The 16,806-nt window shown below is 33.2% G+C and overlaps 1 protein-coding gene across 1 annotated transcript in view; it reads right to left on the bottom strand.

Moving 5' to 3' along the window:
- Positions 1 to 13,784: 13,784 nt before the first annotated feature.
- The window catches only part of LOC149567736 (protein-lysine N-methyltransferase EFM3-like), a 57,523-nt gene continuing 54,501 nt past the window's right edge, over positions 13,785 to 16,806 (bottom strand). Inside the window, exon 4 of the mRNA XM_089820998.1 lies at positions 13,785 to 14,166. Within this exon, the coding sequence (XP_089677124.1) occupies positions 13,885 to 14,166 (282 nt within the window). The 3' untranslated portion in view covers positions 13,785 to 13,884. The remainder of the gene's footprint in view (positions 14,167 to 16,806) is intronic.

Raw genomic sequence — 16,806 nt, 5'->3', positions numbered from 1 at the left:
AAAAGGAATTAGGTCAAAAGGCCCCACGGTTTGAAAGTTATCGCAATTTTTTGGTTTCTGGAGACATCCTAAGAATGCTTCAAAGTCAGGTTAGGGGCATTAAATGACCTCGAACAGGGCTGAAAAATGGGGGACGAGAAAAGCTATCCATAAGGCTATAGAGTGCTTCGAGAGCTTTCCGAAAATGTAAACGGTTCGTCAATCGAAGCTACGGTTCAAAAGTTATGCCTCTCAGAATTTTGGTTACCGTTTTTGGATTCTTCTAATTTTGCGCTGACTTCTAATGCAACTTCTAGAGCCTTCTATTTGGTCGGTGGATGCCTACTAGCACTTTCTAGAATGTATTCCTAATCCTTAACCCTCTGGGGTCTATTTAAGAACATTTCTAGCATTGTAAAAGGCAGTTCGGAGTGGAGTTTGAGAGAAGGTACTAGGAGAAGAAATTATCTCCAGTTTTATGCTATTGTAAGCCCATAGGGCCTGTTTTGAAGTCTATTTTTCTCTGTACTAAGTGTACTAGCATACTTTTACAGTTAATAAAATTTTCCCTTTCCTGTTGTGTCCATTCTGTGCTTGGGTTATGTCCCCATCACCAATTTAACTGGATTATGACTTGGGCATCTACTATTCTGATTTATCATATGGTTGCAATGTTGGACACAATTTTTTTTCCAAAGTGGCATTAGGTTTTGTATCATTAGCTTGGTTCAGATCCTGATTTTAATGAAGTAACACAATGGTTTTTAGGGTGGAAAGGACTATTTCACCCTAAGCTTCTTACTAATGAGAGGATAAGAAGTCAACTAAATGTAGCTCTTGAAATGATGAATCAAGTTGTAGATGGTATAACTGTGGAACAACCTAGGGCTAGAGAGAATGCAAGTTATCTTACTGTGATGGAGCAGTGCCAATTTGAGGCACTTTAGCAGTAGCAGCGTATGCTCAACAGTAAGCCTCAACTTCCATGGGTAGTGGGATTCACCTAAATAATTCCATGGGTGCACCTCAGTTTAGTTAAGCACCTAGGGATTGCTTAAGAAATCTAATTTTTCATTTTTTTTTTTTGTGTGGGTGTGAGCCTTAGGGATTTTTTGGATGTGTTGGATATAAGGTAATGTTGACCATAGTAGTAGTACGAGTGGGCTATTGTTCATAGGGTCTTAAATCTTTTGGCTAGGTGCAATTAGGGGGTAGCAAGTTGTAAAGTTTTCTAAGCATCATGATGATGTCATCATGAGGTCAGTAGAGTGTGGGATGGATTGGGATGTTGTTTTTACCTTAGTTGAGGTTCTTGGTTGAGTTTGAGAAGTAATGGAGGTCATTTGGCTAAAGTTGGGAAAAGTTGCTAAAAAGATGTAAAGAGAGAGAGTTAGTTAACATTTATTATTAGGAGCTACAAATTTTATCTAGATATTATCACTGCACATGTTCTCTACTACCAAAGTTAAGTTGAATCCATTTAGAAGTCTTTCATTTAATCAAGTTTTTATGAAATCTCATTTTACTATATTTCCTGCACAAAATTCTTTCTTTACTACATTTCCTACACAAAAATCTTACAAGAAAGAAATCTTTTACAAGTGAAATGGCTTATTTTAAGAAAATGGTCACAATATAAGAGAAGAGGATTGTCCCAATATAAGAGAACATACTTCTATTTTCTATTACTAAGAAAGAACATTTTATTCTTTAAGGAACTTTACTGAGATGCTTCTATCTCCTCTATCTATAAAAATAAGAAAATGAAGGAGACTCATGTAGCTTAATTTAAACTTAGCACATCTAATGTCAGTACTCATAATTATAGAATGACTAAAGGTTTAATAGGAACCATTCATAATCCTTGTCAGTATTTATTTTCACACATTACAAAAAATTATGAGCAATCTCAAAAACTTATGAACGAGGAATACATATCAAACTATGTGCAAATGATAGAAAGTATAAGCATCTCAAAGACTTGGAAGGGGTAGAAAAGAGGCTTGAGCTTGTGAAGGCTGATATTCTTAACTATGGCAGTTTGATAATGACTATGAGAGGGTGAAAAGGAGTTTTTCACACAACTTGCCCTATGACTGAAGATCTGGTACGTATGTTTATTCAACTAATTATAAAGTTTTGTAAGAGGAGATTTAATGTGTGGGCAAAGGTACTTTTACAGGTACAAGTGGTGGAAGGAGCTATGAATGGCACTCTGAATGTATTGAAGGCCTCCAAAGAAGTGGGAGTGAAGCATGTGATACTTAAGTCCAAAATTAGAGTTTTTTACATAAACCCTAACATAAATCAACAAGACATAGTTGATGAAAATTGTTGGAGTGATCTTGATTACTACTTTTAGACCAGGACAAACTAATTTTTATGACTCAAATTTTCATGGAAATATTTGTAAACTATTTATCCAACATTGTTAAAAAAAATTATCTTTCTCTTTTGGTGCTCAAAATTGGTATTTCTATGCAAAGACTGTGGCTAAGAAATTAGCCTGGGCATATACAGAAGAGGTGGGTTTGGATTTGATCGGGAGTAATCTCTATATTGTATTGGGTCATCTCCTCCAGCCAACTATGAATGCCACCATTGTTCATGTTTTGAAATATTTAACTAGTGAGATAATGTTATTATTACTATCTTCATAAATTCATTTCTGCTTTCTCCTTTCCCATCGATGGAAATGAGATCACTAACTATTTTTCTTTCAATTCTTCTAGGGTCGGCCAAGATGTATGTCAATGCAACTTACGTTTATGTGGATGTGAGAGATGTAGAGAGAGAACATATATTGCTCTATGAAACACCCTCTGCCTCTAGTCGATATTTGTGTGTAGAGAGAAGCCTTTACAGAGGAGAGTTCATGGATATGTTAGCAAAAACGTTCCCAAAATACCCACTTCCTACCAAGTATGGATTTTATGAATTTTAACTTATTATTGCATACTTCTTATTAATTCTGAAGAATTATGAAATGAGTTACAATTTCACATTGATTGAGTAATGTTAGAATTAATTCACCTTCATTGTAGGAGCTCAAATGAGGAGAATCCAAGAAAAGTGGCATATATGTTTAGCAATCAAAAACTAAAGAAATTGGGGTTTTCATTCACACCTATAGAAGATTGTGTGGGGTACCTTTGAATTCGTTGCCCTAGCTCTTCGCCACCCTAGCTCCATAAATTTGCCACCCTAGCTCTTCACCCTATCTCTACATATAACAAATGAGAAAATATTGTTCTTTGTTTTTGTTTATAGTCACACAGGCATTGCAATTACAAAGACACTATCAGTATTACAACGATGTCGAGAACATTTGCAAAAAAGCATAAAAAATACACAAATTGCACTCCCGTTGCAAATTGTCTTTGTAATTTGCACCCACATGTTGTAGTGCCAGCTTAAATTCAACTTTAATAACCAATAATGTGAATAGTGCCAAGAGAAAACAGGCATAGTGACCCAATGATTTGTTGACTAGGGAAAACCTCGATCAGAGGTGTATAGGGGGGAATGTGAAGCAACGAAGTAAACCTAAGTTCATCACATTACCAAACACCTCAAAAGGGGAATAAAGCAAAGTGATTCTTTCAAATCCAATTCTAAGGTGATTAGATCCAAGGAAATTAATGTCAAACAAATGGTGAAGGGTTACTAATGCAAACGAAATTCTAATGTATATAGAATTAGAGAAAGAATACAACGAGTCCTTAAAACTCTAGTGTAGAAAGAGCTATAAAATGAAATTAAAGCTCTAGATTTAGGAAATAGATGTTATAAAATAAAGAAGGTAATTAGAGAACTCATCTTAAGAGTGAAAAACTTCGAATCTATTTTTTTTTTTTTTACATAACTCCAATCGACAAATAATTAGAGCTCTAAACTAAAATTTGTGAGATCTCTAAAACCCAAAAATCATTTGGTTGTTTGGAAGGGTCAACTTTCTGAACAGGGACAACTTTAGGTAGTAGGCATGTAGTACATCCCTACTCTACACTCTACAATCTTTGAATTCAAAACAATTTCTGAATCTTTGAATATTAACAAAAAGGGTGTCCAAATCCACAACATGATCTTCCTTCCAAAATCTACAACCTATGACAAAAATGTTTTTTTAATGGGAGTTTTCCTTGGTCAAACCTCGGGTTAGGAATTAACCTTGAAATTAAAATAATTGAAATGGTAGAAATATAAAGTAAATGCATGAATTATACTTACAATGGTAGAATCTCTCAAAAAAAATGTAATGTGCTTACTCTACCAATTGAATTAGATCAAGAGGATGAGAATATTGAAGAATTATGCAAGCAAGAACCTTCTCTTGATGAAAAGTTGCACTATCAGCAAGAAAGGAAGCTAGATCTTGAAAAGTTATGGTATGAATATGAAAGATGGTATTGGAAACTACACTTGGAACAGTTTTATGTTAAAACATTGATGTCAAACCTTACTGGTAAGACATTTGCTGATAGTGTAGAAATCCATATACTTTGATTGATGAAGATGATTTGAAAAGAGAAGATAACAAGATGAACTAGTAAGGTCATTGAGTGAAGAGAAGTGTGATGGAATTACAAAAGGACTTGATTGGTTAGTATTTGACAAGATAATGTGTTATTTGATGATTGTATTAAGTGAAAAAGACAAATGAGTTAGAGTATAGATGAGATGTTTGATGAAAGACAAGATGTTGTGTAAAAAACTAAGCTTGACCGAGTGATAGGTTACTAGGTCAATAAAGAAGTTGAAGTAGAAGATTAAGGAACTTAAGTAATAGCTAAGAAAAATAGTATTAGTTGAGTGATGATAATGACTGAGCAAGATGAATAAAAAATTGTAGTACGACTGAGCAAAGTGAAGGTTGAGCAAGCCAATGTAAGTTGAGTGAGACAATAGTGACTGAGCTATCCAGTGATGACTGAGCTGAATAACATAGTGATGATCGAGTGGTAGCAAAATAATAGTTTGTGGAAGAGTCAAGACTTGAGGCCGACATTGTTGAATTTATGGATTAGTCAAAATACATAAGAGATAAGGATTGATGAGTTGGCATATGCATAAATTGAATTTGTTAAGCGATTTAAGGTGTGGATTCAATGATAAGTTTCTATAAGTTTCAAGAAAGAAGAAGGGGAAAATGATGAATAGATTCAATGAATTTGATCAAACCCTAAGATCTGCAGTTATGTTTAAACAATAAAAGATCAAACCCGTCTATTTAAGGAAGCATGAGAGATGTTTTAAAATTGGTTGTTGGACTAGAAAATTTGTGAAGAACAAAGTTGCAAGAGGAAAAGTGAGAAGTTGATAGCAAGATTACTTGAAGTGTTTATAAACAAATTAGATACGAAGAACGATGAAGTCTAGTCAATGAACCGAATGGAGATCTGAACTTGCAAAGTGAGTTGTATTTTATTAGATCAACCTATTTATTACTTTCTAACCATTGTGGTAGTAAAATCCTTTAATCAAGGTTGACCTAATAGTCATATTTTAAATCTTTTAACCAAGGTGACATTCTAATGGGATGTTTTAAATACATCTAACAAGGCCACTCCTAGCAGGGTGATTAAATCCTTTAATAGGGTCACACCTAATAGTGTGTTTTATAACCTTTAATAAGGTTGGCTCTTAATGGAGACCACTTCAAAAGAGTGAAAAGTGGTAGCATGTTGGTGGTTTTTTCCCAAATTGGGTTTCCATGTTAAATCCTAGTGTCATACTTTTGTCAATGTTGTTTTCATGTTTCATGCTATTTACTACTATATATTTTTATTATTTGACATATATGAAATAGAGAGCTAAGTGATGAGATGAATAAGCTGGATTACGGATTAATTTATATATTAGTCGAGTGGATTTATGAGTTTGATCTGGACCTAAGGATAACTAATTCACACCCCCCCCCCCCCCCCCCCCCCCACCATTCCCTACTCCACTCAATTATTCTAATCATTCTAACAGATGGATGAAGCCCCCAAATGAACTTCTTGAAGCTCCTTGAAAGAACCTTGAAAAAAAGAGATATCTCCAAAGACTTACAAAAGATCTCCTTGAATGTACTTGAAAATGAGTTGAATGTTTGATCACTTGAATGGTTGAATACTTGAAGACATGAGTGCTTGAAGGCTTAAATACTTGAAAGAGAGAGAGTGTGTTATAAGAGATATGGGATGTCCAAAATGGGTAAATGGATGGATTTATAAAGGGCTTGAAATAAATTTTCATTTGCAGGCTGACTGTACCTTGAAATTAACTTCTTGGATGAATCTGGATATACGATGCAAGAAGTGGACCCAAAATAGGTCCCAAGTAGGGATGGACTACATCCCTAATTGGGCATTGTAGGGGTGCACTACCTCCCTTCAGGCCCCAAAATACTTGAGATTTCTTTAGGGTCCTCAAATAGGTCTCAATCTTCAAAAATCAAATGCAATATTTGAGAGAAATCTATTACAATGTATGACACAAAGCAGGGTTACTTCAAGGTGAAACCCCAAGCTACCCTTGCTAAGAGTAACACACAAAAGCTTAATCAAATACACAAAAGGGAACATGAGGCCATATGCAACAATTAAATACATCTAATTATTCAACTTCGTATATAAAACTAGCAACATGTCCGACTATGAGGCCTTTTGGGTTGTGGCCTTATACAAAAGAAGAATTACAACTTACAGTCTCATCTCACATCTTCTATCTTCTAGATCTAAAATTTGATATCTGAATCTATCTTCCTACATAAGATCAAAATATAGCTAGTTAAGCCACAAGTCAACTAGTCAAGCCTTTAATACATAATAGGTCTAGTCTTGGAAGAGTAAACCAAAACCCAAGAAAATGACAACATAAAACCACACACACTTAATGATAGGTCTAAAAAGGGGTTAGGAGTTGGCTATCAACTGCACAAGATGCCACATCATCACCAAATGTTATGTGAACTGAAACTACATGCCTCATTGAATAAAAACTACAGGAAATAGAACTCAAGAGATACAAACAATAGACTCATTTAAAAATAAAAAATAAAAACCCTAGTTTTTAAGAAGTAAAAACTCAACAGATACATGCAACCAATGGATGAATGAATATGATTTACACTCATTTTTCCTTTCTGTATAAACAAGCTTTTAGAGCTAGCTTAATAAACTATATTTAAAAACTAAAAAATGGATACTATGCTTCCAAAGGCAAAGTTGCAAATTGTAGTAGGATTTAAACTCTAGACATATCCATTGGGAGGGGAGGTAGGGTTAACCCATTGTAGTGGTCATGGAAAAGTTTCAAGGAACCTCTTAGGCAATAAAGCTCAAGCAGCCTATTCAAGGGTATCATAAGGCCCTAGTCAAATTTTTTCTCGAGATTTCCACATTCTTACTTCTGAAATCCATTTTCTTGTTTCACATATCAATAATCTTAATTATTTTATTAATGTAAGAGATAATACATAAATAATGAACAATGATATTGTAAAAAAATCATTGTTTATAGCTCTTGTTCTAGGAAGTCTAAAGCATGAACTTGCCCCCAATTCACTATTTGAAATTTTTAGAGGCTTGAACAATGAAAAAAATCACTACCAACTAGTCAATCTAGAATTTCCTACCATAAATCTTTTAAAAAGATTGCTACTCAATTTTTCATTTAATTTTTTTTTGAAACATTGTGTATAAAAATTTGTCAAGTGGTTCATAGTCTAGAAAGCAAGAACTTGAATTAAAAATTATGTTGTATGTGGATAGGGAAGAGTTATGTTTACCAAGGGCCAAAAGTCTTGACAATAACAGGCATCAACAAAATTTTACTTGTTAAAAAGCTTCCAGTTGTTTGAAATGTCAAAATGTTATCCTCCTTGTATGCCAAAAACTAGATATCTGGCTCAATGAGACAACATAGCAAATCCTAAAACTGGACAAAATAAGGAAAGTTCACATTAATTATGGCTCAAAATGTTGCAAAGAATTGGCATAAATAAAGATGCACACAAGTCAATTATAATTAATTTGTTATTGGACCATCGCCTTCATATTTATTTATTTTTCTATTTTTCTATTCAGAAATATATAAACCCCAACAAATTAAGTGCAAACCAATTAGAAAATTGCAAATAACACATTAAAATTGATTTATAAAATCTAACCATCAAAAGTTTGGACAATTCGATTAGTTTTACTAAAAATAAAACTAAATAAAGAACAAATGAAAACATAAGTTTCATAACTTATATAAATTGCCTCATATATGACAAACTAATAAATCAACTTTTAGAATTATAAAAGAACTATTCCAATTATAAAGAAATGGTCAAAGTTTGAAACAAAATGCACATCAATATCATTTTGAGATATTATTAACTTTGAATAGTTTTTTAATCTCAAGTTTTTGTCTTCAGAATTTACCCTTTCTTAGCAAAACTACTCTCTTAACAAGGACCACTTAGTGGCTAAGTACTTCCCTCTAGTTATGTAGTTATGTAGGTAAGTATAGTTATTAGAATTATTTTAATGAATATTGAATATAGTATCATTATAATCCAATTGGTAATATGTTAACAAACTCTACTTATATAGATAAAGTGTCTATCAATCTACATATCACTAAGTGTATATTAATGTTAATTATATTTTTAAAATGAGATTCAAATTCTTTATATTAGAAACATGGAAAAAAAAATTTAATTGAATGACATTTAATTCTATTTATATATAATATATCTTAATATTCTATATCATATGCATTATTACATTATTAAATATTTATATATAACAAATAAATTATAATTATTATATAATTACTTTTTAAAATATCAATTAAAATATTGGCATACTTTGAAGACAGGTGCGATGTTGGTAAAGAGGGGTCTGTTTTGGATATGTAAAGGAGGTTCTCAGGCTTTGTTTTGGTCTGATGCTTGAGATGAATTCCCTTCCATTTTATCCATATACCCTCATCTTCAGCCTCTTTGTGACTCTTTTCTTGCCGCTGGATGGGATAAAGTGGCTCATTACAAGACTCCTTATCAATTGGGACCTGTTGTTGGTTACAGATGGAAGCATTCTTCTGATTGGCCTCTTGGAGGTACAGACATGGATCGTCAAGAGCTTTCTCAAATTTTGGCCTCTAGAGAGTGTTCTTCTTTGCTTGGTCCAGATGTTTTGGCTTGGGGCGATACCTTGTCTAGTAAATATCATGTCTCTGTGGGGTATCAGGAGATAACTAGACAATTATTTGGGGATGTTGAGGTCCCTTGGTGGAAGCAAGTTTGGAATAAAGTTTCTTGGTCCAAGTGCAATTTTTTCATGTGGCTAGTGGCTCACAACCATTGTCTTACCTGGGATAATCTTTGTAAACGTTGATTTCAGGGCCCCTCTTATTGTGTTTTGTGTGGTAATGGAGAGGAGTCTGTCTCCCACCTGTTCTTCCATTGCTCCTATTCTACTCAGATATGGCACCTTTGGTGGCGCGCTTGGGGTTTCTCTTGTCGGCATGCTTCCTCTTTGCCTGAGTTCTGGGCTTGCTTGGGTACTGCTCCCTCCAAGTCTTCTTTTCTCCATGCTGCTTGGATTGCTGGCCCATCTTTCATGCTTTGGCATATCCGGTTGGAGAGGAATCGTCGCATATTCCAAGATGTTCGGCTTGGTGTTTTGCATCTTTGGTGGAAAATATCACATTCTCTTTAGGAAACTATTCTTGTGAAGTGTGAGCTTGATGGGGGTATGGATCCGGTTGATCTTGCTATCTGTAATCGCCTCAATTTTCATTTGCAGGATGGGGCTACAGCTCATAGGTTTCCTTCTATGTCCAAGCAACTTCATCATCAGAGGAAGGGTCGGGTTAACTGGGATGGGCACTGGACTCCTCCTCCCTGTGGAGTTCTGAAAATTAACACTGATGGTTCTTCCCGTGGGAATCCTGGTCCGGCTGGTATTGGCAGAGTGGCTCGATGTAGTTCTGGGGATGTTAAATTTTTCTTCTCAGTTCATAAGGATGATTATACTAACAATCTCATGGAAGCTCAGGCTATTTTATATGTTGTGGAACAGTGTTGCTTGCGGGGATGGAGTAAGATTATCTGTGAGTCTGATTCCCAGGTAGTGGTGAACATGCTTTCTTCGCAAGAGCTTGAGGATGTTAGTTGGCAGCTGGCTACTGTTTTTAAGCAAATTCTTTTCTTCTCTTCCTCTTTTCAGTTCATTAGGTTCACGTATATTCCTCGTGAATGGAATAGAATTGCTGATTGTTTAGCCAAATGGGCATCTAGTCATGATCCGGGTTGGAATATTAGGGATAGGAGGCAACTGTCCTTTGAGATGGTGCAAGAATTTGATGATCTTGTTGCTCAGGATCGAGCTCCTTGTTGAGCTCTCCTTGTTGTATTCCTTTTTGTCTTAATAAATTTTTACCCCTCTTTTTGCACCAAAAATATCAATTAAAATATATATTAGAATTAATTATATAGTTAAAACTAAACATTGATCATTATCTTAATTCATTATGCCTCTTTCATTCGGGTTCTTTTTATTTAGTGACATTTAATTGGTTAATTTTTTCACATTGTGTACAATGAATATATATAAATAGATGGATAATAATGACATTATAAATGAGGGATGATATGGTAAATTTTTTTATTTAGGATAAAAAAATTAGTTGAAAAAAATAATGGCGATAACAATGGAGTATGGCGTAACACTTAAAGTATTATTTTATAAAAATCATATTTCAACAACACACGATTCCGCATATAAGACATCAAATCATTCAACCAATTGGATCATAGAAAAATAATAAATAAAAATTAAAAAAGTTAAAAAATGGTCATGCAGCTTTTAAGCACGTGATATGTATTTAAAATAATCAATTGAAACGAATTTTAATTGGTACATTAAAACCTATTTAATAACTAGTTAATTTGAGAAATTCAAAAAATGTCACAATAGTACTTAGTCTATAGACAAGTACTAATAAGAAAAATAATGTCCTTTTAGATGTAGGTATACCTCTCATCACTAAAAGATTTTTTTTGAAAGAAACTAGAAAAAATATCAAACACTTACCTATTATTTCTCCCTAACACACCCCTAATACTACCTTCGATGAAAGTCATGAACCCCACTTTTAAGGAAGAATGGAAGCTCAACTAGTCCAACCATTTAAAAATAGACCTGTAAAACTCTTATAAAACTCCTAATTTTAATAATGTTACATATCAATTCAATTAAAATATTATTCTTTTCTCATCTCCATATGACTTTTTTAAGTTTATATTACTAAGACGACTTTAAAATGTCAAATAATTTTGGTTAGAGAAAATTACCATTACCATTATCATTATCCGATAAGTGTATGTATTATTAGTCCATGGAACACACTGGCTGAGGCTATACGTTCCAAGTGATCCTTTTGGGGGTCATCTAAAACGCAACCCATTTTAGATTTATGTACAAATAAATGACTTGAGCCATTCCAAAGCATAGATTAGGTCCTCTTAATATGGAGAGATAAAGTATCACTCATAAGCAATTACCAGACAAACATAACAGATTCATGGAGAACATAGGTGCAGGAAGGGTAACGTCCACGTCGATTTCCTTCCTGGTAATGGTGATGATGCTTGCGAGTCATGGTGGTGATAAGGACGGAGACGTGGAGAGAAAATACAAGTCCCCGAGACGTGAAGGGATCTTAAAAAAATTAAAACAAATTTATAATATTTTCAAAGTTTGTATCTGTTTTATTAGTTCTCTTGTATCACCAACCATTTTCTTTATATTTGTAAAACCTTCATTTTTCTTCTAACCATACTTGTGTATTTTTTAAGTTTTAAAATTTTCAAAATTATTTATCGACACAGTGATTTTTTTGAGAAGATGCACATAATTTTTGGGGTTTCTTTTTCCTCTGTTTTATAGGGTTCTTCACTCTTTACAATTGAAACTAATTGAAAATTACAATCATAAATCTTTTATTTTACTATATATACAAATTTTATATTTTAAAAAATAAGCATTTCAGAACAATGCTTTATTGTACAACTTTTTTTTGTTTTAACTTACAATTATAATAATTTTTGTTAGTGTGATTAGATTAGCCATACATTTGAATTAAAAATATTGTTATCTTGTATCTTCATTATTTTCTTTTAATTTTTAATTTTTATTCTCTTTTATTTTAGATCTATTATTACTCTTTATTAGTAAATCCCCTAAGAATTTACCCTACTATTTTCTCTAGAATCATAATTGCAATGAATTAGAGTTAGTGTTACATCTTACCAAGTTAAATCTCTCTTTAACTAAAGTGATCCAAAATTTGAATCTTACAATAATAATCAGAGAAACATGTACATATATATACTTCCAACTATTAGTGGCAGATGATCACATCATTATTCATATAATATCAATAATATTATACAAGTGCATTTGGGTTTAGAGGGAGAAGCATGATAGGTTCACCCAAAGCCATATCATAATAAGCCCAAGAACAAAGTGAATGCCACAGACCTCTTGGCCCTAGTGGGCAATCAATATGAAAATCCATTAAGGTGCCTAAAGTGAGTTGCCTTTACCTTAAGTCCCTATCAATGCCTCATCTCCCTACAGACAAGTGCCATCATTATAGAGTCGGGTGGAGTTCGTAAGTTTAATTTTTGTTTCTTTTATCTAAGCCTAAGAGTGGATGACGCAAGAGTCCTAATAGTCCTACGAACTAGTTATGTGGACATCTCTAGGGTGGGCTTACAATAAATCATAGGACATTAAAATAAATTAGTCAAGCTTTGGATTCAATGATAATTGAGTGATTGCATATGCAAGTGGCTTGCTTCAAGATGGTAGTCAGTCTTCTTAGCATAAAGGGGCTAGGCTTAAAGGTTATATCTTTTTGTTGCAGCGTGTTTTAACTAAGCTACATATACAATGAAATATGCCTATATAACTTTACTTTAAAATAGCTTATATAAATTTGGAAAATTTGAAAGATACATTTTTTTTTTTGGCAAAAAAAATTTTTTGGCAAATTGATGTTCTAACTCCTTGCACTTGTTAACTTAGCTCTTTTCAATGACAAAATGTACTTTTAGAAACAATAATAAGTCAAGTATAATTATGAATATTAATATTAAATGATATATTCATAATTGAATATTCTAGTAAATAATTTTGGATGTATTGTTATAAGTTGCAACTAGAAACAAACAAAAATAGTTTAAGAATTGTACCTAATCTTGCTAGCACATATATTATATCTTATGTTGAGTTAATAGCAAACACAATTAACTTTTTGATTGAAGAAGGTAAACAACTCAACAAGAAGAGGGATAAAAGAGAGCTGAAAATGAGAATAATGTGTATTCATGTGAGGATGATGTATTCGAAGAGAATGACTTAAGCATGGAAAGGAATGCATTCAAAGCAAGCATGTCAAGACAAGCCACTTTTACCACCAAGACATATCTCAAACCAAGAAAACAATCGTAGAGAGGGGTTTTTTTTACATTGATTTCCTGTATGACTTCCCTATGGCAGCCTTGAAGGGAATAGCCACTCCATTTGGTTCATATGTTCATTTAAATGTAAACTTCAAAAAATCTACAAATAGTATTTACTTTATTTTCAATTTTCAATATTTCAATGTTGACCAATGTTTGTTAGATAGCTCTTATTTTCTTGTCCATTCAAGGGTCAGAGACCTTTCAAAACTTATGTTTACCTTAACCAAAACTTTTTTCTTGAAATATCTGTTTTTAATCTGACGTAGCAATTCTCCACAATGTAAAGAAATACCAGTTTAATCTCAAGGTTAAATATTTAACAAATGAAAGATACACTGGATATTCCAAATATGCGTGGACCTTATTTTAAAAAATAACATCCATTAAATTTGTTTTCAACAAATAGACTTTTGTGTTATGTATAGAGTCACTATTCCCCCCTCATAGTGCTCCATATCATACATTGTACAATCTTCATCAAGGGAACCATCTCCATCTAGTGTGCATGATGCAAGCTTACACTTATTCCACTCTTGCTGATCCACCACTTCTACTTTTGTTGACATGCCTAATCTGTCTACTTCTTTCAAAAATAGATCTAGTATTTCTTTTTCTCGAACTGGAGTTACAAGGAGAGCCTTACCATCATATGTTGATAGACGATGCTGAATTATTTGCTGGTTTATAAGAAAGAAAGCATGGCATAAACATGTAAATAGCAAACGGTAGATTTTTCTAAAAGAAAGCATACAAAAGAAATAGATTCTAAAAAACAATTAGAAGATACACAAACTTTCTATTAATATTGAATTAACATAAAATAGTTTTCAGCATAAATTATAAGAGCTTTGGAGATTGCACATCTCATTAGCTTAAGGCACGATGTTTCATTGGTTCAAGTCTATTACTTTAAACGCAGTTATTGGTTGCTGGTTACAAACTAATCATCTCCCACAAACATATGGACTAATTAATGAGGACAGCATTTTGTAATTCTGAAGATAATAGACTTATTTGTATGTCAAGATTTATCAGACTTAAAATGTGCTTTGATACGTAAAATGTATTTTTTATTAAGACAGACACTTTTAATAATTGTGAATCGGATTGGATTTCGAAAGGACCCCAGAATGTTGTAAAAAACCCAACAATAAACTTCATGAGTTCTCAAATTTAGATGCATTGAAGTCCGAACACTGAGATATGACATCAGGTATTTCTTTGTATGTTAAAGCTTTTATGTGTAATACTACTCTCCGAGTAATTGCACTTAACAATAACTAAGTTGTACCTATGCTTGTGTCCCCAGAATGTATAGCTTTAAAATGAATCAACTGAAAACCACGAGTAGACAACAGAGATCTTTCTTCTGTGTTTCACTAAAACAGTTAATGAAAGATAATGAATATTGAATAGTAATTTTCTTGGATAGTTGTAAGTTTCAATTGCATTCCTGGATCTATATATATGGCAATGTATTGTAAGAATGTAACAGAACAAGAATGCAATCAAATAATTTGAGGTTGATATATTCTTTGTATTGTATATTATGCATTTTCCAGTTTTATTACTGGTTTTGTAATTCTTCAATGATAATTCCCTTGGTGGGGGAAACCTATAAGATGGGGACGGTGGTGAGAGAAAGATCTCAAACATTATCATGAGTATTGTTTACACGGCCAAAGGCTACTCTGTATTTCAACCTTTCTACTCCTTGCTCAAATTATGTATCGTGATCTCTGGAAGAATCTACAACGTTCAATTCTGAAAAGTCATATATAGGCACGACATGAATTAAAAATGGTCCTTCTAATCATATGTTTATGTTTTCTAAATATCTTTATAGATATAGAGTGTAAACAAGTCCTTTTTTTTTTTTCAAATATTTTCATCGATACAGTATTACAGAGCATTTGCATGCTCCCACTACTATGATGTATAATGCTATTTTTTAATATGTGGCGTTCACTGATAATCAAAGACAACAAAAGGAACTCCAAAAGTAAAATAAAGTTGGTAATGATGGGATGGCTTAATGCTGATTAGAAGAATACAAGTTAAAACCATCGAAGTACAAAATATTTAAATATGTGAAATGCAAGCTGTAAAAGAAATACAGTTGAGCATAAGAGATGCCAACTAAAGAGAGGGTACTAAAAGAATCCTTAAAGAAAAATTTCAAACTAAGTGTAGAATATAGAGTCAATTAGTAGCTCTCTTTTTTCCAAGCTTATGAATTTTACGAGTACAGCCAATTGGTTACTATGTATAAGCTCATTACTGATTGAGCACTATCCTGTTTTAGCATGGCTACCTGGACTCTTGCAGCATGAATCATTCAAAATCTAAAATCGGAAGAAACAAGTCTAGAGATTGTAATATAAGAGGTATGCATGATGAAACTAGAGCTAAAAATATATGAAGTATTAACAACAATGAAATTTTGGTCAACAATTCAGCAACTTGCATAAATTAGGGTAGAAAGACACCTTTTGTCTTTAAAATATTAGTAACTCCTAAAGAACTCATGTAAGTCTCTCAACAAAGAAACTGGCCATGGATGCTATAAAAAAGGGCAATTTGAAATTATATGTTCCTTAGGCTTGGGATTAACCCTTCAAACTCCTCAACAATATTGCTGTCTCTGAAGATATAATTTGTTTCTACATAGCTGATGCAAATATACATAAATTTGTGGTGGAGTAACCAAGCTCTATGGTACCTGCATCCTGTTGTGTAGTTTATGGGAGGGTTTGTCAAAAAGGGCATACAGTAATAGCAGTGAAGACGTTTCATTGTTTGGGATGCATTCAGCTTGATGCATGTCACCTTTAAGGATGTTTAGCAGAACTCTATTTTTAATAAAAGATTATTATAGCAGTATAAAAAGGGAGAATAGTACAATGCCCATTTTCAAGCAAGAATAAAGCCCTAAAGAGGGGAGAACCTTCTCAAGAGGGGAGGAAAGCTACTAGGCTGAAGGAATAGAGCATATGATGGTTACTGAATATAAAAGTTATTAACTTGTTTCATGAACATAGCATCATCATGCTTATCAGACACAAAACACCAGGCTTTTCTCTGAGAAAGAATCATTTCATATTTCATTGGCTTGAGTATGGAGACAGTTTGACATAGTGGAGGTGGATGCAGAGCCCCGACCCATTCCTTAATATGGCACAGTTGATTCTACTGTGGAGCAGATCCCATAAGTTTTAGTCAAAATAAATGGGATTGTCATTCTTCCACTTGTCGGACAATATTTGTTTGGCATTGGAAGTATTCAGCAGTGTGGTTTTTGGCATTTACTTGCTGAC

Source organism: Cupressus sempervirens, chromosome 3, assembly GCF_028749045.1.
Source record: "Cupressus sempervirens isolate cs-2001-9-10 chromosome 3, ASM2874904v1, whole genome shotgun sequence".
Taxonomy (NCBI): Eukaryota; Viridiplantae; Streptophyta; class Pinopsida; order Cupressales; family Cupressaceae; genus Cupressus; species Cupressus sempervirens.
The sequence above is the reverse complement of the archived record's forward strand: the minus strand, read 5'-3'. Positions and strand labels throughout refer to the sequence as shown.